General features: G+C 41.3%; 1 protein-coding gene across 1 annotated transcript in view; it reads left to right on the forward strand.

Moving 5' to 3' along the window:
* Positions 1–2,293, forward strand: part of LOC144941232 (G-protein coupled receptor 54-like) — a 28,615-nt gene extending 26,322 nt beyond the window's left edge. Inside the window, exons 4-5 of the mRNA XM_078867852.1 lie at positions 839–1,077; positions 1,940–2,293. Coding sequence (XP_078723978.1) covers positions 839–1,077; positions 1,940–2,290 — 590 coding nt within the window. The 3' untranslated portion in view covers positions 2,291–2,293. The remainder of the gene's footprint in view (positions 1–838; positions 1,078–1,939) is intronic.
* The last annotated feature ends 21,997 nt before the right edge of the window (positions 2,294–24,290 follow it).

The following is a 24,290-nucleotide window of genomic DNA, read 5'->3' on the forward strand; positions in this document are numbered from 1 at the left end:
TATCTTCTCCACCAGAGTCGTTATTCTCTGCTGGTCTTCTTGTTATTTCATTCTTCCACAATTCCACAATAAAAAAGCAATGTGGAATTTTGTCCACTGGAGATGAGCATTGTCAATCAATGTACCTATCACTTTCGACACGAGCATGTAAGAGACTCATCCTCGTGAATCTTAATGCTGCATAAAAACAAAGCAGTGAATGTGACATCACTTCTCCAAATATACATAATTGTTTACAATTGTTGAAATGCAACACTCTAGAACTGTGATAAATCCGATGGGTAATTTGGTATTTAAAACTTACCATCACTGATTCATAATTGATTTTTGATCATGTAGGTAAAATGTGCATCGTAAGCCCTCCTCCACCTGACACAGCCAATTAATAGTCACATTAAAAAACGTGCCAATGTATTACTGCTTCAGCACACCGGTGTGTTGGAGAGCAGTCTAACAACCAGAGCCGTCTCTAGGGTAATGCGAATTAGGGCGACCGCCCCGGGCCCCGCATTGGGGGGGGGGGGCATACTTCGACGTCGTGGTGTTAGATGTATTACTTACGGTTTAGTTTGACAGCGTAAGAGGGCCCACACATTCCGATTTTCTGCAGGCCCCACAACCCCATGGACGGCCCTACTCGTTAGATTTAACAAATGGGCTACGGCGTTTTGCTAATACTGTAGTAACAACCAGCTTCATCAGGAAGTTGATAATTCTGGCAAATTGTTGCTGGAATTGGCTGAACTCAAGGTCTCTGCAATAAGAGGTGCCGGCGGCGCTACCACTTGGCCAGGTCACTTCCCCAACCCACGCCCTGCTGCTGTCTGTCCTTCGACAGGTTCGCTTGTGATGTCTCTGCCCATGGCCCTGTACCACAAGACGGACACGAAGGAGTGGTACGGGCCCAAGACGTACTGCTTTGACGCCTTCCCCTCTGTGCCCCACGAGCACGCCTTCGTGCTGTACAGCTTCGTGCTGGTCTACATGCTGCCACTCGTCACCATCTCCGTGTGCTACAGCATTATGATCAAGAAGATCGGACGTCCCGCGGTGGAGCCTCAGGATGACAACGTGCAGGTGATTGAGGGCATCTGGTAGGCAGCAGCGGACACAGGGGACGTTCGCGTTAGCAAAGGGCAATTGCGTTTAGTGGTTCAGTGGTGACAATTTCTGAACAAGTGTAGTTACGAATGATGCATCAGGTCGGGGTGCGAGATGCCGACTGGAATAATACCGTAAAGCCCTTTGTCAATACGTGGCTAAATAACGGCCTTCACCATGCCATATCGGTGAAGGAGGGTTGTTTTGAACCATAACTTGGGATGTTACTGTACAGGATTAGGTGGTGGTGGCGATGCACAACTAATGCAGCACTGTCGGGGCTCAGGTTGGTGGATCTCACAAGTGTTGCGAAACTCCCTTTCCGTGGGCATCGAGGATGAGCCATACCCTTGCTCACTGATATTTATAACCTTGGCTTGGAATCAGGTCGCTGCCACTCCACCCCACATCGTATTTAATGTGTTTCATGTGGAGTAGAGACAGGACAAAAACACCCATTACATGTTGTAATACCCAAGATTATTATAACACCATACATATCCTAAGGTTAAGTCTGAAATGTTATTCTGGCAAACATTAGCCATCTAAATTGTTGATGCAAGTAAATATTCCATTCTTACTTGTGGAAAGCGTGACCTATGACACTCGCTCGGCCATCATCATTCACCACTCACTACTCTCCTGACCCTCACCACTCACCAGTCATCAACTCACCTCACACTCACCTCTGACCATCTCACCTAACACTCACCAACTCACCTGACACCAGTCATCAACTCACCTGACCCCTCACCACTCACCAGTTTACACAACTTAGTGGGCAGTCCGGCTGTGTTTCAGTGGCAACGCGGTTCGGTTCTTTTCTGCGGCGGTGCAGCTGCAGATGCTCACAGAGCGGAACGAGGCGACGAGGGCAAAGGTGACTCGTATGGTTGTGGTGGTCGTGCTGGTCTTCATGCTCTGCTGGGGGCCCATCCAGCTCTTCATCCTCTTCCAGAGCTTCTACCCGTACTTCGCCTTCAGCTACACCACGTACAAGCTCAAGACGTGGGCAAACTGCATGTCGTACGCCAACTCGTCCATCAATCCGTTCGTCTACTGCTTCATGGGCGACAGTTTCCGTAAGACCTTCAAGAAGGCGTTCCCGTGCCTGTTCAAGGCACGCGTCGCGCCGGCGCCCGACGCTGCCTACACCGAGATGAACAACATGAACCGCAGAGGGGCGTGAGCGTGGGCCTTGCACACGCACGTGCATGCACGCACAAGGTCCCAGTGAACGCGGAACGTTGCGCAAATGTTTTGTTGCAACGGTTCTGGGGACGCTGGCAGCCGAGCAATATCGATGCTGGTACACAGGGCTTAGAAATTGGCTGGCATGCTTTATACGTGGGGCCAATTAAAACAAGTCAAGGGCCTCCAAAATAACGGAGATGATGGGAAAAAAATTCGAGATCACGCATAGAAAATAAAGGGCAGGGAGCTATCGTGCTGCACTTGAATGTAGTAATTTCCCAGTTATTAGGTTTTATATTAAACCAAAAATTGCAATGTTCATAAACGTTTAATTTTAACAGATTGAGTAATGCTTTGGTAACTAAACTAAGAATTAATTAAATATGTCCTGGTGATCACGAGCATGTACACATGTACGCTCATGCCCCAAAGCACATGCAAACATACATTCTTGGTATTTAATTATAATTTTAGTGTATTTGGTGTTCGTACCATTCTTCTAGCGCAAGGCTATCACAAAGTCTGCAGAATTTTCACACAATTGGTGGGGGGGGGGGGTGGACGTTGCTGTGTGTTATCCCAATTGAGTAGTTTGCGGATATTTTTATAATTTGGACCATTACGCTGGCACACAATGGGCCTTCTTAAATCATGTCAGTGGGATAATGAACGTCCACAGTGAAGCAGACTGTGTATGGTTATAGTTAATGCACCCTAGCGATGATCAGGGTAGCCTGTCAGCGGTGAATGGCAGTGTCACCGTCCTGTGGACGTAATGGGTGCATAATGCACAGTTCATCGATGCACACGGAAAAAACAATTGTGGATGTGACCAGATATTCTGTAACGATAAGTGCAACACTAAGTGTTATGATGCTCACATTGCCAGCAACAGTGCATGGACAGGGAAAAGACGGACTTATGCAATCGAGCTCAGAGCAACGATTTTGACAAAACAGAGAGACACAGAACAGCATTCGCATACAACGCAAATAATACCAGTTTTTAATGTAATTTTCATTGTATTTAGTTCCATTTATTCCAGAAGAAGTATGTCATAAAATCGACAGAACGGATAAAAATGTTCACGTATATTTGGCTCTTAAATAGGATACAAATTTACGAGTCTTTTATACCCCTTGCATAAATGCATTTTGGATTGGGTGAGTAGATGTGAACAAAAAATACAAGATGCACGTGATTAATTTAATCAAATCACAGTCCATAATCGGGACATGTATATTGTAACGCAGGGTTCCCCAAACCCCAGGCCGTGGACCGGTACCGGTCCGTGGCCTGTTAGGAATCGGGCCGCACAGCAGCAGGATGTGTGAGCGGTGAGTCCGCGCGCGGCCCGCCCCCATTATTTTATGTACCACTTCCGTCCAGCCATACAGAGCCACGTGTGTGTACCAATCAATCGGCGTTTGTTCAATCAGTGGGTGCGATGATACAGACCAAACGATGCCTGCGGTTCATTTAGCGACAAAATATGGGGCTTATTTATCTATACAAAGCCACGTGCGAACCAATCATTAAGTGTTTGTTCACTCCGTGGGTACAATACATCCCCAATGCTTGTACACTTTTCATATCTTGATTTGAAGCTTTCGTGACTGCAGGAATTCATACTCTTTGGTTCTTTCGGTAAAGTCACGTCGATAGAATAAATAACTAATGAATCACGATGTTTCGATAGCAACACAAGTCATCGTCTTCAGGTGAAACAACACAGGAGGCGGACTGCTGAGGAGGAAATGTAGCAAGAAATGTAGCGAATATATAACCTTTGGTTGCAGTAGCTATTCTCGCTACATTTCCTCCTCAGCAGTCTGCCTGCTGTGTTGTTTCACCTGAAGACGATGGCCTGTGTTGCTATCGAAACGTCGTGATTTATTAGTAAAATTTTCTATCTACGTGACTTCACTTTTCATATTTTACTGCATCATCATGAACTTGATTTTCAATCAGTGTTTGAATAAGGCTGATTATAATGGGGCCTTTTTGTAAGTATCAAAAGCCCCATGATATAGCTGGTCACCCCGCGTTATAAATGTGCTGTTACGTGCATTTTTCTTTGTAATGTTCACCTTTTGGAGTTCTCTGGTCTGACACTGGTGAGACTAGGTGATAAAAAATTAACCCGTAAAAACAAAGTTTTTCACTATAAATCCTTTATATGCGTGTTCAATGGGCCACAACCCAGCCCACATTGGTCTTTGAAACTGGCGGCTAGAGTCCTCTCATCCTCTGGCTTGAGATGGCTGCCACCTATGGGTCAGATGATTGCCTGCCACCATTAAGCAATTGGTAATTAAATATATTTTTTTTACCTAAAAAGTGTAAAAATTTTGAAAAAAATTTCACGAAAAGAAATTGTCACGCACAACGAGTCTGTGTGCAAAATGTCAGCTCGATTGGATCACGGGAAGTGGGTTAAAAAACGACCGAAAGATTTGCACGGTCGTAAGTGCGCAAGCAAGCAAGCAAGTGAACTTAATATAAAGGATTTAAAAAAGGATGTCTCTGTTGTAGGCCAATCAGTTTCATAGACAATACAAACATGCTCTGATAATTATCAGAGCATGTTTGTTCGCATGTTCACCACATATACTGTACGTGTGGTTAATGCGGACTTGATTCCTTGCAAAAGGTTTCTATTTGGTGTTTGAACATCATAACACATGTTTTGTTGGCAGAAAGGGTAAAATATATTCTTATTTTTCATATAAAGCTGATTGTTGCTACGCAGAAAAGCCTCTCAAAAACATTTTACATTCCGGAATTTTATAAATATATCCCATACATAAACTCATCATGCATTACTGCAGAGCATTTGAGACAGAAGCATATCTTTACAAGCAGAACTCCATTCTGCGTTTCCACATATGAACAAAAATAATCTTAATCAGCCTATTGGCTTTCCAGACCAATATATATTTACGTTTTTTTAAAAAGCTGCAAGAAAAAAACCCACATCTGCTAGAAGGTTTCTATGGCAAAGCTAGCACTATGTAAATACAACCAATTATTAAGTCGTGATAAAAAAATGCAATATACACACTTCATATATACACATTTTCCATTGACAATCCAGTATACATATTTTTTTACCTAAGAACGTGTACATCTACCTGGCCATCTTTGAATGAGCCCAGAAGGTGTGCAAAAGTACCGTGCCCTTTAAAGTTAATTGCGATGTCGAAGAACTATATCACAATTGCCAATTTTTGTGAACAATACAGGAGGCAATTGAGCTACCTCGAGATTATGTGATACCCTTCAAATAATAATCCAGCATCTCCAACGTAGGCTGCAGAAGTGTTTCCAGGTGTGGTGGGTTGACATTTTGATCAGAACACCCAGTATTTTTCTCTGTTGTGCTTGGATTTCAATAACGTACACATGTATTGTTTTGGCATTTCCATCCCTTTACAAATATCTCCTTCTGTGTTTTTTTGGATAGTAGTTTGCACCCCGTTCTCAATGCACTGTCCATTGCAATGTGAGCTATCTAATTATTCAAAGGTATGATTTGGTGATGCTTGCTGCATTGGCAATTGTGGACAGGTACAGGTGAAAAAATACTCAAAGGGCCATTTACCCGAAATGCCCCCTTTCAAATGTGTAATTTTAAGGCAGTGTTCTTGAAGGTGTTGAGTTTTTCATATTTAAGTGGTGATAACCATACGAACATTGTTATTCGGTGGGGGATTTGACTTTGTTGCCTTAAATGGGTCTTAATTCAAATGATTATGTGAAAACAGTTATGAAAATAATGGGTAAATAAATTAAGAGAACCGAACAGAAACACGATTACGGATGTTATAACAAGCATTGACAACATGAAACGGCAGCAATGCACTTGATAATTGGGAAAATCACAAATGGTACCCCCCAGGGAAACTCAGGTGGAACCACAACACATGATAGAAAGAGAATAGAATACAAACTCGAGGAGGAATGATATGCAGATATTAATAGCAAAAAATATCGCGTACACTATGAAACACATATTTTGTTCATGTGACGAGGGAGTGGTCCAAATATCTCTGCTGTTATAAAAGTAGCTACCACTCTTCATACTGTTATAAAGAGGTAGCCACTGCTCTTCACACACCGTATGAAAAAATAGGAAAGCTCCGATACCAGATGGAATGACTGGACATTATCAAACAAGCGGGAACAGCTTGGATAAAATTAGCAGACTTATTTTACTAAACGTTTAAGCACAGGAAATACCTCAATGATAACACATTGCGTGTGAGGCACTCTGAAACACCGCCGAGCAAATTACGCTATATCAAAGGGAAATCATTGTTAACAATCATGGAATGATGCCTCAATAATTGTTATATTCAAAAGGGGAGAAAAAAACCTTATTTGAAGAATTCTAGTCTCATTAGCCTCTGATCGCACAAAGTAAAGTGTTCATACGCCACTGATTGGCATGGTCAACAATGGTCAAACAACCTCCACAACGGACACAGCGTGGATAGGTCTTCGTCCATTAGTGATTTGACAAAAGTGATGTCAAGTAATTTTTTTCACTTATGATGTGAACATTGCGATGAGATGTATGGTCAGTGTACCTGTCGTTGAGCCAGTTTCTATGAAGTTGCCAGCTTTGTATCTACTCAACACGTTCCCATCATTAGCAATTTTGAAAACTAGTCAAATTTACCAGATGCATTCACTGCCATTAGGTTATTATGTGCTGGCATCACAGTGCAAATTCCAAACCCAATCTTACCCACGTATGCGAGCATTTAGTGAGAATACTCTGTTTGCAGGTCCTCTCGTCCTCGCACTTTCTGAACACCTTAACTTTAGCCTTGCACTCGTCAGCGAAAAATATTCCTTGTACAGGGAATTTTAAACGCAATTCGGCAGTTGACAGGGGCATGTCACATATCATTGTGACCTACACTGCAGAGATATGTGTGTGCACAAATATAGACCTCTCTGTTGTGCGTGCATATGTGCATTCATTTATATTTCATGCTTTTTAAAAATAATCTCACGGGATATTTTAAGCGGAATTCTCAATAGAACCCAGAAAACAAAAATGTATTGAATAGAAAATGTATTAAATGTATTGTGAGGATTGTCCTTTAACTGAACGGGAAGCTGAACATTTTCATAAATAGATTTTATAAACAATATTCATTGCTGTTTTTTTATCTATTAAAATATATTTGTTTGGCTGTGTCAGGTGGTAGAAAGACTTCCTAATAACAAAGATTTGGAAAACCATTACGTGATTTAATTAAAAAATCTATCAAAATTCCGAAAAATGATTGGGTTACAGAAATGACAAGCATTTTCCAGCTTGCTTTTCTACAGAGCAATTTCCTTAATTCATAGAGATAAATATTCAAACTTGTGCTAGTAGATTGAGCATACCTCGGATATGTTGAAGCATCTTTTTATCTCTTTTGTTTAAATTGTAAACACAGTGTAATTTAAAATAAATGCCAGGGATGCATTTGCTCTCAATAACACTGGTCAACACACTTTTTCTGGCATAAGGTATTCCAACGGTTTTAAGGTAATTTTGGGATGCTGATTCCAAATCTGGCATCAGTTTCTGTCTATCACATCAGGTTTTTGAGATATCAAATATTGCATTTTCAATAAAAACTGCAGAAGAAAAATATTAAATAAATGTGGATATCTACATAAAATGATATTATAAACACACTATCCTAAAAATACAGCACCATATTTTAACACTAAAGGAGTCACTGACTCGCAACAACTTGCAATCATACGTGACAGAGTTAATTTCGGGTAAAATCAATGAAAATGGGGTATGCCGGTAGCATAAAAATGATGTGATAGAGCAAATCTGAGATCAGATTTGGAATCAGCACCCTGAAATTAGTCTAAATCAGCTGCAAAAGTCCTGGCCAGAAAAAAACTTTTTTATTGTTGACCAGTGTAATTGATATTTGTGAATTTTCCCATTTAAATGTGACACACTTTCTTATGGAGTAGTGGTGGAACATTTTATAAAAGCATAATGCAAATATCATAACACATACAGCGCATCTGATAGGGTGTAATCATCTGCTGCTGAAATAACTAAGCACAAAGCAACTATTCATGAACATTCAGTCGCGGTTTTATTTTCACAGCATTTCCCAATTTTATAGACCTCGTTAAAATAATGAGTAGAATTGATAGATAATAAAACTATTCCAAAGTCTCGACGCATCTCTGACCAATCTCAATTCACTTATTGAATCTTCTGTCACTCTACTCTGTAAGACACGCGCCATCACTTTCACCTTGTTCAAGACACAGAGTGAGCAGGCTTAATATACAACAAAGATACAGTCAAGAGATAGCAGTGCAGCCATAGAATATTACAAATATATTTTTGTGGAGCTTTTCTTGTTAGCTTCTTGTGTGATTGGTGGGGTTTTCCCCAGCACCCCTGTTCCCTTGCATATGAAGCCAAATTCTAACTTATGGATTTGGCCAAACATCCCAATGTAGTGGGACCTTCTTGACAAAGGCTTTAGACTCGGTGAAGCTTTCCTGGGTAAATAAAGGATAATATTATCATAGATGTACACTTGATGCATAGCTAACCTATTGATAATGAGGGTCATGGACACTATCTTAAGTAAAGCTACATGTGATGTGTTCCACAAATACACAAAATCACATCTGTTGGCCATCTGCACGACATTCACAATTCAAGTTGTAGACAAGGATGAGGATTAGAATGTGTTGAGTGAGAACTTGAATGCCACGACATTCCAAAGCTCTTTACTTGACAAATAAAACCACAAAATGCCATATCACCAGACTCGAAATGGAAATGGTCAATTTAAAATTCAGTAATATTTAGTATTTACTGTTGCTGGGAGAAATGTTTGGCTGAGTGAGTGTCAAGGTTTTTTCAGGAGAGGATCCTCGTGCATTATAATGCGTGTGAGAGGAAATGGGAGTATCTGAATAAAACCCACCACGCATATAATGTTCAGAGCAAAGATATAATTAATCATGTATACAGTGGTTCAAGAACCATAATTTTGTCCACGTACAGTCGAGCTGATACCACTCACAGCCTCTAGGTTTTGATATTGATGAAGTGATATTTAATGGCTAAAGAGTACCGATTCAAAAATGTGTGGTCAGCTCAAGGGTTGACATTCTGCAAGTGTTATTTGTTTCCATAACCAAACATTTTTTAGTTAAATAACAAAATAAAAAAATATGGCCACAGTCAGTCCATTGTAAAACTATGTCTTAAAATGCAATTTTAAATTATATACTTTTTCTATTTTATTTATTTTCAGTGATTTGCTTACCTTGCATATACTTTGCACGCCTATACCGTTTTTTGTTTTGTTTATTGTAACTCTCTGAACTGCTCCTACAGGACATATGGACTTATTTGCGATACACTAGTGCAGCATAACATACCGGCCTTCATGAAACAGTCTTCAAATACAAATTTGAACTCGACACTCGTCTTTGAACTGCTTCGACATCGAGGACTGATTTTGATGCACCCCATCATATATCTGCTTTTCACTGGGGTACCGAATTGCTGGAAAATTATAAATTGTGAAAAATTGGCTTTTTTGATACTGCACATCACCGTTGTGCCGCCAATATGTTCATTAGTTAAACAAAGCTTCATAGCTCATCGGATTTCTCCAGGATGAATACAAATTCTGATCCTGAATCACGTCATCCCCCGACACAATCACATACATTTTATATGAAGTATATACGTAAAATAGGATCATATGAATACATAAATATAAGTTATATTAATATGCATTAAAGGCCGTTTATATGTGTTTGCCTATTGGGGTACTGTGTTAAATAAAGCATAATCAGTCAATGACACAATAGTAAAGAAATGCACCTTATGAGATAAAAAAAAACTTCTGATTGTGGGTGGCTACGTACCGTACTGTGAACGGTCAAGTCTATTGTGGATTGTGTAACACCCAGCTAATGAAAAACTGCATAGCATTCGCAGTTGGCTTGATTTCATATATTAACACCTGCCTGTTTGTAGCGTCTTTTACATTGAATGGAAGGCCACGAGTCCGAAGAGGATTTTCAAGGGCTACAATATATATATTACATGTGGGTGGCCATGTTACCAGTGTTTACATTGCTATAGTTCAAAGGAGTGCGCTGATATATTTGAAATTGTGAATTCATGGAGGTGGCTATGTGACTCACGCTCTTCATAACATCCATGCTGAGAGTATGGGTTTCAAGATCTCGAGTCGTGTGATGTTAAACCATATAATGCCAAGTGACACGTGGTTTAGTAATAAATAAATAAAACATTGAACAAAACATTGTAAAGTGCACAAAACTTGCTTTGTAATTACATTTAGAGAAGTTAAATTTAAATAACATGTGCAGGTTAGTGACGTCATTCAAACTGTTAAGAAACATTATTTTGCTTGGGCAGGACTAGTCGTTAGAAGCGATTAGAGCATGGCAGGCAAGAAAAATAATGGAGTGGCAGTGAAGGAATGGAACGTATCTGAGAGGACATCGACTGAGGAAATGGAGTGATGAAATGAGTCGTGTGCAGGTGCCAAGTGGATTATTCTATTTCAGGATTTTGAGAGGCGGTAGTGACAGATTTTGGGAGGCCTTTATCCAGCAATGGATTCACCACGACTGGTATTTATTTATTTATTTAGCGAATGCAAAGTCTCAAAGCCAAGCGGTTACTTCCTGTCCTGCTGAATTGAGGGTCAGTTGAGGCCTCCGCTGAGTTTGTGGATTGCGAAGACTTCTTGGATGTGGTGCGTGGGTTTTCTCCACCCCACAGGAACATAGGGGCCTTGCTCTTATGCCCCATCGGTGGAGGTTCGCGAGGCATAGGCTGTGACCAGTCCTGAACTTGTTGAGGGTAGACCACTCCTTCCTGGGGAGGTTGTAATCGGGGGGCTGTTGTTGTGTGGGGGAAGTAACGAAGTACTTATTTGCCAGGTCCAGTGACTCACATTCTTGTGTCCAGATGAGATTTGTGTTGAAGTCGAAGAGGTCCTCGTGGAGCAGCAGGAATGGGGCATTGTGGACTTTTTCAATAATTTTATGGGTTACTGTCTGGGTTATTGCCTCTGGATATGTAGGGGGGGGGGGGGGGTGATGTTTGCGAAGATAGGGAGCCAGGGAAGCTGGGTGGATCGTAGTGTACTAGTGATGATGTGCATGGTGCACATTATTCTGCTGCTGAGAATGAGAGTACTGTACTAGTGCTGAGGTGCGGAGGGTGGTGGTGGCAGCATCCCATGCTGAGCCAGCTAGTTTGGTGATGATACATTAAGACACGGACCTGAAGTAATGGTATTAAATAAGTAAAAGCGTTTAGCTTGTTGAATCTCACCCAAGCCCGCATTTAACCTTGTAAATATATTCATTTGATTGAAGGCTGGGGGCAAGAAGCAGCATTTGGCTTGTCCACAATGCTGTGCAGCTCTTAAAGCGTCAGAGCACAAGGCAGAAATGGGCTGTTACAGCTTGGATCTGCTTTCTTCTGGCCATGAAAATGTTGCATGGAATTTGGCATCGACTTGATAACTGATATTAAATGCAAGAAGTATTGTATCCAATGGCTGTAACCTTTCAAGCATTAGATGTGAAATGCGTATGAAAATGAATGTGCCATACCTGGTTGGTCGTATATGGCACTTAATGCGTGGCACTGAATGATGATATACCTTGAATGTGTTTGAAATATGGCTGTAAGGGCTGACATTGAGATTCAAGGTGTATAACACAGCGATAAAGTGACATTTTATTCAGGAAGCTGTGCTTTATGATTTTTATTCTGATGTGAATAGTCTATTAGAGCATTTTTAATATATATATTTTTTACACAAATTTAGAATGTTAATAAATCGGCTGCCTGTGGCAAGTGCTGCATACCATACTTCTTGCAGCGTTAATTCTTTTTTTAGGCTAAATATTGCCATGACCCTCTCTGCGAAGTGAACCAATGCCCCACATGTTCTTTGCCTATTTAGGCTAAATATTGCCATGACCCTCTCTGCGAAGTGAACCAATGCCCCACATGTTCTTTTCCTATTTTTGAATTTAATGCTATTTGCGGAGTAGAAGATTACCATATTTAAGTGAGGCTCATTGTTTGTTTTAATAATGTTTATATCAACTCAATGTGCTTTAAGAATATCATTAATGTTGTGTTGTGGGCTTATACTCTTTCCCTTTATGAACTTTGTTGACAGTTAATACATCTTGAGTATTGGTCAATGTAAATAATATGTATTGTTGGTGGACTTAATGAAATGTACATGTGTGCAAAGTCAAACCCTTTGACATATATATTCTATTGACTGATGCATGCTTAATGATTCTAATTTCAATTGATATGTTTAATGCTTCGTTGCTTACCGTTTTTGCACCTGCATTCAATGTGAATATATTACTCTTTTATATTTGTCTCAACATGGTTTTAAAAAAATGGTTCGAAATTACTTTCACTCTTATTCTTGTATATTATTATTATTAACAGATGGGGGAAAAAACTGTCGAATTTGTTTTTTGCTGTCTTCTTTGTGTCCGTCCACCTGCTTAGGGCCACTCACATGCAGCTGAAGGGGCATTTGAATTCATGAAAATAATCGATGGGTGCAGGATGCACTCTATTGCTTTCCTTCCCATTTTCGTGTGTGCATCCACCAAAGTCAAAAGCCCTTCCGAGTGGCGAGCGCACGTCAGTGCTTGTCGGTTGCCCGTTGCAAGGTCTCACACAGTGCAAGGGGCCTTCCTTGTTCAGTGGGCAGAGCAAGAGGCGTCGTCGCACGGTCGGCCTCTCGCCCAGGGTAGTCGCAGCAGCTCTCTGGTTTAGTGGCGCACTGCCATTTGGCCAAGTTATTTTTGCCGTGAAAACATATACACTTGGGGATTACATTATGACATGCAAAGATGTGCACAATGCAATCAACTTCCAATTCATTCATAACAACGCCTAGTATGGATTTAGAGAGAAACGTCTGGCAATAGGATTGCAGTTTCTCCTCGTTCGCTGCATCTATTACACTCAGATGCCGGGACATGATGGTAATTGGGTGTGTTAACATGCTTAACAAACAGGCAGATCACTGTGCCTGTAAAGGAGCATTTCAATGTTGTCCATTTTGACTTCACCCAGTGGATTATTTGCTTAAGCAGGGATGCACATCTTAAGCTGTTTCGTGAATACGTTCACCAGTGAAAGTGCAATTTCCATATTTAGCAAGCATATATAGTATTGGTATGTGCAGTTAACGACCAAAATTCTAAGTAAAAATTACATGAGATTTGCTGCTCAAATGAGCATTGAGGCATTGCTCATCACCTGTTTACAGCCCTAAGCCAGCAGTGTACATTGTTTTCCGATGACGGGGAAGAGTCTATCCATAAGACAACCACTGTTACCTTCCCCACAACGTTGTACTAATTTAATAACCCCAGAGGAAGTGAAGAGTTTCCTGAAGCCCTGACCAGGATTCGAACTCGCAACATTTTTATCGCGAGCCGCTCACTCTACCACCGAGCTACTTGGCTGCATATTCACAAAAAAGTACCTTCCTAATGTAGACTATGTATCTCAATAATAATAAATAGTGTAAACGTACTACCGTTCCCAAAATATATATTCAGTGAGGCCTCTCGTCGCCATGCCTCGCTATTATAGATGCAGGAACATTTTTTTTCTGACCAAGGGCCAATCGTGTCCAAGCCAGGATAATTAATTATTGTGCAAATGTATCCGGGCTTTACGGATTCAAAGAACTCCCACGCTCCGAGCCTAAGGAGGTGACCGGGCACCAATTAGATTGCTGCAGATAGATGATTATTCTTTTTTTTTAAATATAGATGACTAGCGGGAAGTACCTGGCGTTACCCGGGTCTTAAAAATATTTCAAAACTACTCTTAAAAATGTAACAGCAGTGCGTACTGACTTTGGTGTTACCTGCTATGATTACAGCAGTGCATACTGTGGTGGTACCTGCTTTCACTGCAGCAATGCATACTGTGGTGGTACCTGCTATGATTACAGCAGTGCATACCGACTGTGGTGGTACCTGCTATGATTACAGCAGTGCATACCGACTGTGGTGGTACCTGCTATCACTACAGTAGTACATGCAGTATTTATCGACTCTATAGCACAAAATACTCACCTGACAGAGTGGCGTGGTAAGGCCTAGTCCTGTGCTGAGCCTCGGGCCTCGCCTAGATTGTCCAGCCGACCGAGATGGCACCTTGGCAGGCTGGGGCTGGGCTGCTACCCCTGACCCCGCCCCCGCCGGCACGATGTCCCCGGCCGCTCTGCAGTAATATCTACGGCCTAGAGTGGTAGCATCTACCGACTGTATAGTAGTAATAACTACACGCATCGGGGTGGGGGGGACATGAGACAGTGAAGAATTTACCTGAGCATTTAATGTATTTTTATAGGATTTTTTACGTGAAAGAAAATGTCCCTCTCACTCCCACCGAAGGCCTGCGACTTGGCATGGGCCGTTCTTCCCACCAAAGGCGCGTGAGTTGGTATGATCGTGCATGCATCATAAATAAATAAGAAAGCACGCAGAAATCACACTTAATCGCTAATTAAACTAATTTAAAGTTGACGGATGTGAAAAAGGAATAGCACTTGCTCACGGTGGGGCTTACGGTGTGGTACCTGACTATTTTAATTCCCCACTCCCATCGAAGGCGTGCGACTTGGCATGGGCCGTCCCCACCACCAAAGGCGCATAAGTTGGTATGGTCGTGCACGTGTCACAAATAAATAAATCAAAGGGTAGTGCACTAAATCGCTAATTAAACTAATTTATAGTTGACAGATGTGAAAAAGGAATAGCGCTTGCTCACCGTGGGGCTTACGGCGTGGTACCTGGCTATTTTTTGTTTACGGCGTGGTACCTGGCTATTTTTTGTTTTACTTAAACCCCACCGTTGGAGAGCCAAGTGTGGGACCACACACAAACCCACACACAAACCCCACCACAAACCCACACACAACTTTGGACTTTTATATATATAGAAGAGAAGAAGATTACCAAAAGCCTACCTTTCATCTCAAAGTCGGCATTGCAGTGTTAAGGAGAAAACTTTGGTGGGGTTAATGATGGGCAAAAAAACACATTTGAAAAGGGGTCACTATGAATAATAAAAAAGAAGATTGCAAAAAGTTAAAGCCTTCTTTTCATTAACGACAACCATTATTTGCGATTCATTTTTAGCATCTAAATGCAACCGCATCTCAAGACACTGTCCAAAGCAGGATACATTTATTTGTCTATGTTTCGAAAGAAAAAGACACAGTGGCTAGGACTAAAGATCATGTCTCGTGGCTGTGCCTACCTGGCAGCATCTTTGCTCCTACAGATGTTATTAAAATCTTACGAAAATAACAAAGAATCGCAATGATCCTTCACCTAACGAAAAAAAACGTCGGTTTAGTGTTTAAACAATTAGAAACCATTGTTTTTATGTGACAGATTACATTCTGAGTTTTAGATATGTTACATTTAGTGTTGTCAAAAATAGCTAAGGAGAATGTATGTTTTGTTTTCAATTTAGGGAAGTGTTTGTTTCTCGTGCATCACTGCCAATGCAGTATTGGAACAACAACACATTCGTAAACCTGAATATTGTTCTGTCTGCCAAGGTATCACATGTATTTTGAAATGTAAACGTGTTGCCTTTAGGAATTGCGATTTCATTAAAATGCAATGCTCTTTCATTTGTGTTTGGGTTGTGCTGCTTGTTTTTTGGCCCGATTTCTGAATACACTCATCTACAGCCAAAATTATTCCGAAATAAATGTAGTCCAACTTTACTAATTCTGGGTCACTGAGAATGGTGCTTAAAATTGTTGATTGGCTCTAGTTTTCAAGATATGCTACTGGGTCAGGAAATATGACTCTTGACTTGGGAATGGCAGAGGATAAGTGAGTTATAAAAGGACGGGATCTCAATTTAAACCAGAAATTACTAAAATACATATTTGACTGCATCCTTGAATAAATCTATGACTGGGTTTGGACAGTACTTGCTTTTTGAGTAAAACAATGAATGATGCAATCTGAACCTGGTATTGCATCATACATGATATGAATTGCATCATGTTATTCCTAGAAGTCGTGGATCATGCAATCATAAATTGGCTTACATCCCTCTGCTGAACAAATTGCCCTATATCAGCCCTATAAATCATACAGTGTCGTGCTCTCGAATTTGATCCTTATGGCGGTACCCTGGGGTACCAAATCATACAAAATGGCCGAGACAATTAATATTTTATTTCTGGGACATATTTTTTTCCAGGGGTGTACTTAACTCCGCGAGTGGGGTACCAATCAATCCGAAATCAGTGCTACTCCACGATGTCGAAACGCCAAACAGCATAAAACAATCCTACTTTGAATAGTGCATCGTGTACAGCTCGTCGAGATGAGTCGATTGCCGCATCGCCGACCATCAACAGACTAAAAATGACTGCATCACGGACATTATGCGAGAGCCGGGGTATTATAGTACCCCGGGGTACCACCATAAGGTTAATTTGTCAGTATTTGCTTTTGCAATGGGACACATTTCTGTTTAGCCAAAGTGAGCATAGATGCCTCATACTTGTGTGAACAAAGCGGATCACTTCTGCTATGTTTGTGGTGAAGTGAACTTTGCATCACAAAAGTGCAGTATAACCACTATGGTTAAGAAAGCCTATCACCTTTATTCTGGTTGCAAATTTGGAGATCAGGACAAGATGTGGGCCCCACACATATGCTGCAATACTTGTGCAACAAATCTTCGCTAGTGGTTGAACAGGAAAAGGAAATCTATGCCTTTTGCAGTGCCAATGATTTGGAGAGAGCCAACAGATCATATCAGCAAATGTTACTTCTGCATGGCGCCTCCAGTTGGGAAAGGTGTATCAAAGAATAAAAAGTGGACCGTGCATTATCCAAACATTCCATCAGCTATACGCCCAGTACCCCACGGAGAAGGACTGCCGGTTCCCGGCAGTCCTTCTCCGACGAGGAAGTAGATGAAACTTCTCTCCTGAACCATCAAGGTCACATGACCCAGATTTTCTCCCATTCTCCTCCTCTGAACCACACCTCATAACACAAAGTGAGCTGAAAGACCTTGTCAGGGATTTGGTACTACCCAAGAGTAAGGCAGAGCTGTTGGGCTCCAGACTGTAGCAGTGGAATCTCCTGGCAGGTGATGTTAGGGTTTCCATGTTCTGTGACCGTAAACATTATCTTGTCCAATTCTTCTTTATTGAAGGTGATCTTCTAGCCTGCAACAACATCGATAGTGTGATGGCAAACTTCAACATCGTTCATAATCCAGATGAGTGGAGACTGTTAATTGATTAATCGAAGATTCGTGTTAAAAAAGTTTTGATATATAATGGCAATGTTTTGACATCAATTCCAGTTGGTCATGCAGTCCATATGAAAGAAACGCATGACAACATGAAACAACTTTTGAGGTGCATAAACTATGACCAACATCGGAGGCAGCTTTGTGGCGATTTGAAGGTTGTTGCTCTCTTGCCTGGTCTGCAGACTGGGTACAGAAAGTACTGCTGTTTTCTCTGCGAATGGGATAATCGTGCAAGAGATTCCCACTACATCAAGATAGATTGGGCACTCCGAAAGTCATTAGAGCCTAGGAAAAAAAGTGTTCAGCATCCACCACTTGTTGAATCAAGGAAAATTTGTTACCACCCTTACACATCAAGCTGGGTCTGATGAATAACTTTGTCAAAGCCACGGACAAAACACAAGCAGCTTTCAAGTACCTCCGTGGAAAATGTCCAAGGTTAAGTGAAGCTAAGATAAAGGAAGGTCCTCAGATTCGTGAACTTCTTCGAGATGATGCATTTGACAGTGCACTGCGTGGCAAGGAAAAGACGGCATGGAACGCCTTCCAGTTAGTGACAACACATTTTATCGGAAACAACAACTACAGAGAATTGGTGGAAAACCTCCTCAATGCATACAAAAGCCTTGGTTGCAACATGTCACTAAAGATAAAGTTTTTTGCACTCTCATCTAGATTTTTTTCCCACTGAACTGGGGAGCAATTAGTGACAAGCATGGTGAGCGATTTCACTAGGACATTGCAATAATGGAGAAACGCTATCAGGGCAAATGGTGCCCATCAATGCTTGCAGACTAACGCTGGACAGTTACAAGAGATGCTCCATTTAATGAATACAAGAGACAAGCCAAGAAGCGCCAAGTAGACACTGAATAAGGACTAAACTATGTACTTATATATACATAATAGTTTTTTTCCTTTTGTTTCATAATACATTTTTTTAATATAACCCTTTTGCTGATTTTTTAAGTGTTACATGAACAGGACAGGTGACATGTTATCATGTAAAGTAACCATAACACATTAAAAGACATAGGTTTACAATTTATGAGTAAAACTCTACTATCTACACAATAAACTGAAATATATTGGGAACAGTAGCCAGTTGGTTGTTTAATTGTCACATTTGAATTCAGCACATCAAAATCCATAATAACCAGCACATTTCATTGCTGAAGCAGACGACGTCTAAAAAATTGTAAACCAGTGATATCATTCAGTTCCCGAAGAAGCTCCCAGCATGGGCAGTGAAACATCAGACATCGTGCCAAATAACAAAAAGTACTACCCGAAAACACAGCTGTAGGGCACAACCGCAAAACATGTATGCAGCCTAATTTTTAAAATGCGCACGCTTTGGTAAAAACAAACATAATTACCATTGCTTATGAAACCATGTTTTTGAAAAATGTGAATTAAAATAATACGTTTGCCGTTGTTTTTCGGTATGTGTTCATACAAAAACTCTTTTCAAAGAACAATAATCAGACATCCACTTTGTAAAATTTCAGGTGTAGAGATGGCCCTATTTTCAGCAAAGAGCAGTTTGTTTCATGTGTAATTGCACTGACACAAGTATACTGCTCTTTCAAGCCCAGATAAACTGTTTTTCGGTATGTGTTCATACAAAAACTTTTCTCAAAGAATACTAATCAACATCCCCTTCGTAAATTTCCAGGTGTGTAGAGATGGCCATATTTTCAGAAAGGAGTAGTTTGTGTTATTTGTAAGTGCACTCACACAAATACACTGCTCTTTCAAGCCCAGGCAAACTTTTCACCCTCTGATGCTGGATTGCCAATTAACGGAATTATCAGGCAGCTTTACTTCATGTTTGCCATTACAGCTCAAGTGCAGTTGTGGTCAAGGAGAGTCATCTGCAACACATGTTGAACTGTATGAGGCCTGTGTTCATGGTGCAATGTGCTGGACGTGTTTAGTTTTGTATTTACCATTGTTGTGTATACTTGTTATTGTTGGAAAATGATGGCAAGCTACCATTCTTAGATGTTTTGATCGAGAAGAAACCTGATGGATCGTTAACATACTGTCTACAGGAAGGCCACCCACACGGATGCCTATCTAAAGCCTGACTCCCACCACCATCAAGCCAAGAATAATTCCCACATCAAAACACTACAACATCGGGCCCGTTGAATATCCGACCAGCATCACCTAGCCAGTGAGCTAGAGCACGTACACCAAGCCCTCAGGATGAATGGATATTCTGACCGTACAATCCGCAAAGCTGTCTCCCCAGCTATGGAGAGACAACCATCTGAGGATCCAATCAAAACCATCACTTTGCCATACATAGCAGGGGTTACCAAAAATATTTCCAGAATCTTAAACAAACACAAGATCCAGGTTCGTTTCAACACAGTACACAAAATACGTGATTTGATCCCATCTGTAAAGGATGTGATTTCTGACATGCAATACCCAGGTGTCTACAAACTAAGTTGTGGCTGCGGCAGCAGTTACATTGGGGAAACGAAATTATATGTCTCGGACCGTGCTCGCGAACACAAGGCAGATCTGAAACACGGTAGGACCAATACATCTGCCGTTGCTGATCATTGTTTTAACGCTGTGGGCTCACGAAATAGATTTTTCCAAGACAAAGGTGTTCTGCAAACCCACCGGCTATCATCAGAGATTTGTTCATGAAGCCATAAACACAGACATAACTTGAACCGATAAGATGAGTACAAACTGAGCAATCGTTGGAAGGAAGTTATTAACCAAGTAAAGTCTTAACTGACCGTGATGTTTCCATCCTACCTGCCTATGTAAGCTGTTATTTCCGACTCCCTGTGTCTGTCTCTCTCTCTGTCTCCCTCTCATCATGTGCACCTCTTGCTCTTAGAATTTTTGTTCCTGTTTCCCGGCTCTCTGACACTGATATACTAATCTTATCATTGGCATGCCTCCGATGGCTGGGCCGTCTCACATTGACATGCTAATCTCTTACATTTACAGCTTCAAATCAAAATGTATGTACAAATTCCTTCTCTAGCTCCGCCCACTTACCCTTGGGTTGGGCCCACCAAAATCCTATTTAAACTATTGTTGCAGCAGCTCTTTCTCCTATAATACGCCAGCAGTCCTCCTGCTGTGTTTGTTTCACACCTGATGATGGTTGCTTGTGTTGTCATCGAAACGTCGTGATCTATTATTATTTTTATACCATTCGCGACTTTACCGAAAAAACCAAAGAGTATGGATTCCTGCAGTCACGAAAGCTTCAAATCAAGATTATTACGATTGTTTAGACAGAAAAGCTTATCTGAGTCTCATTAATTTTTTCAGGAGGGTCCTTCCAGGCTTTTTTTAGTCAAATTTGAACCATGACACCAGCACACGATGGCCCACTCTTGCGAATTGTGTCACTGTCAAGCAAGCAGTGTGAATTTTATGGTTCATATACCTGCAGTAATAATCAGGGCAGCTGTTGGAAATCGAACCACGAGCCACCATGAACCACTCTGAACCTCTACAACAGGCGGCGAACGCGCTACTGCTGGGCCATGTCACCACCCACAATAAAGAACAGTTCACAATCAGAAATGGCTTCAAAATACGTTTGAGTGCATCAGTGGTTTGAGAAATTCTAGGCTGGAGTCTCCAACTTTTCTCTCTTTTTGTATTGACCCCACTAAGTTCCACTTTCATATTCACTGATGATGATGATTTTGGATGGCCAATAAAGAGCAAATATTCGAGATTCATAATAAAGGTCTTTTTGGTTAGATCGCATGAATATAAGTGTGTCGTTAAACCCGCCATCATCCAACCGCCTGTAATCACAAGCGAAACGTTACGGTACTCCAATTGTGAGTATTGTGGGTTTACTTTCCAACAACACCGTTGTGCTGAAGTAGTTACTATTTTGCACGTTTGTTTACATAATAAACTTTACTAACTGGCTGCGTCGGGGTGGTGGTAGATTTAACGACACTTTTATATTTACGTGATCTAACCCAACAAACCTTTATTATGGACTAGCTTTACTACACGGCTTCGCACGGGACTTGGATTCACCACGCCTGGTCGCCTTTTGTCTCCCCAGTGGCGATGTTCACACACCACACCAGTTACTCGTTTGAGGCTGAGTCGACCTAGGGGAGGCCCAGGACCGGTGATGGCCGTGAGCGGGAATCAAACTTGGGTCGCCGGGTTCGTAGTGCGGTGCGCTAACCACTACACTACAATGCATTACGCTTCCACATGCGCAGGTCACATGACAGATTTGACGTCACAGCTCACTTGCCGTGCAAAAAATAGATGCATTATTGAGCTCCCCCCCCCCCCCCCAAAAGTGTATTTTTATATTTTTTGCATGGCGTACAGTCTGGAAAGTACCCACAATGCAAATTTCCAGTTTGTTGCATGTCGGGAAGTACGCTAAAACATTTAACAGACACACATTCACAACTTTGCTTTCATTTCTATGGAGATATTGGTCGCAAAATCCTACTACAGTACTTGTTAAACTACTTGAGATTCAACTATGATAGATGATAACTTTTACAGAATTTTTACACACACCCCTTTTGGCGATCAAAGTACCCCCGCTTTATTTTCTCTGCATTGGCTTCTTGTGAGGTATAGGGTGGTGTTTACAATGAATCTCCTTACCTTGAAGGCCCTAAATGATTTAGCACCGTATTACCTCCATTAATTGATTTGCCCCCTATGCTCCATCGCGACCTCTGAGGTCTGCGGATCCGGATCTCCTTTACACTCCCAGGTGAAGGCTCCGCTCTATGGGGAACCGGGCTTTTGCCTGTGTAGACCCTCAACTCTGGACCGCTTTGCCAAAAGACATCAGGGATTCGACTTCAAATGAGATTTTTAAGTCTCGACTTAAAACATTCTTATTCAAGAAGACTTTCACCTAATTTTTATCTCCATGTTTTTGCCATCCTTTTACTATTTTAATGATTACAAAAATAATGTAATTAACAGGCTCTTATGCATACTTTATATGGATATTGTGCACAGCGCTCTGCGATCCATGGATGAAGAGCACTGTACAAGTCTAATCTATTTATACTCAATACAGGAAAATGTAAAGATGCAGCCCTGTAACTACTTGCTTACATCATCACTGATGGAAAGGCCTCTACTTGAGGGAGCTCTAGCAAGCCCCTCTGGAGGGTATTTGGCCTCTTCTTCTGTGCTGGCCGGACGTCTTGAAAGATATGGAAGTACCCACACTTTATTATCATTGCACATGACCTGTCGATCGACTAACTGTGGAGCATCCATTTACGCTGATGGGTGGACAGAGGCGCAGGGGATTAAAGAAACTTTCCCATCGATTACAATTTCCCCACCCGCAGATCGGATTGAACCGGTGACCTCTGAATTGCGAGTTCGCTGTGCTAATCATTACACCACGGTAGCATCAGCTCAAGCAGCCTATATTTTATGAGCCATTGCCATCGATATATAGCACCAATATTTGTATCGGTTAGAAGACAAGTGTTAATAATGAGCTAAATACAAGAACACTTCCTCCTTCGTGATAGACAACCTCAGGGTAATCTGGGTGCATGCACAAATCGATATAAACTGCACGTCATCTTCCCCAAGGCGTTTGTGAATGTGCAATTGATCATCCATTGCTTTCAGAGGTGGCACAATGGTTAGCGCACTGGGCTATGAACCCATTGACCTCAAATATATTTTCAGCCATGGATAATGTGAGTGGCAAACTGGTTCTGCCCCCCTCTCCCATTCGTATAGCCGAATGAAAGCGTATGGTTAGATAATTATAGATTTGAAGCTTTCGTGACTGCAAGGAATCATATTCTTAGGTTTTTTCGGTAAAGTCACGTAGGTAAAACATCAAGTGATGCAGCTAATTCGGCTGTGACGGTCCCACCTGATGACGGAGACTTGTGTTGCCTCTGAAACGTCGTGATTTTTTGTTTTATTTTATTTTATTTTCATTAATTTTGATGTTTTACCTACGTGACTTTACCGAAAAAACCTAAGAATATGGTTAGATAATTTCCAAAATGATAGTAAATTGATAAGGATATCTTCATATATTGTCTATTCAAACACATCTGTGGCTAACATGGCATAAAATACAATAAAATAAAAAATTAACCAAGGACTGTACGTTATTATTTCATCCTGAGGCTTAGCGCAGGGAAAATTACGAGCGAGTTGTGAAAATAGTGAATGCGGGCATACATTAAATGACAATCGATCCTGGAAAATGACACTGATGGATGGATGTATGGATATGTGAGTCCTAGGCATTACATATGCAATGACACGCAAACATACCTTATATCTCAAACACACTAAGTAGAACTCTCCACAGTGTGACTCACAACCTCCTCTCTATACATAGCTAGCAGGTGTCATTTCTCCGTGGCTGCTTCTGCTGTCTGGAATGCCATCATCCTGCTGCACATTTTCAGTAGCGTTCAATCTATACCTACTTAAAGATGCCATCTCTTTCGCATGGCTTTCGAGTGACACTAAGCTTGCTTCCATGACTCAGCCTTGCCTTACTCCTCTTTGCTCCCTGTGGAGCATAAGGCAGCAACAAGCCCACGCC

The sequence above is a fragment of the Lampetra fluviatilis genome, chromosome 24, assembly GCF_964198595.1.
Source record: "Lampetra fluviatilis chromosome 24, kcLamFluv1.1, whole genome shotgun sequence".
Taxonomy (NCBI): Eukaryota; Metazoa; Chordata; class Hyperoartia; order Petromyzontiformes; family Petromyzontidae; genus Lampetra; species Lampetra fluviatilis.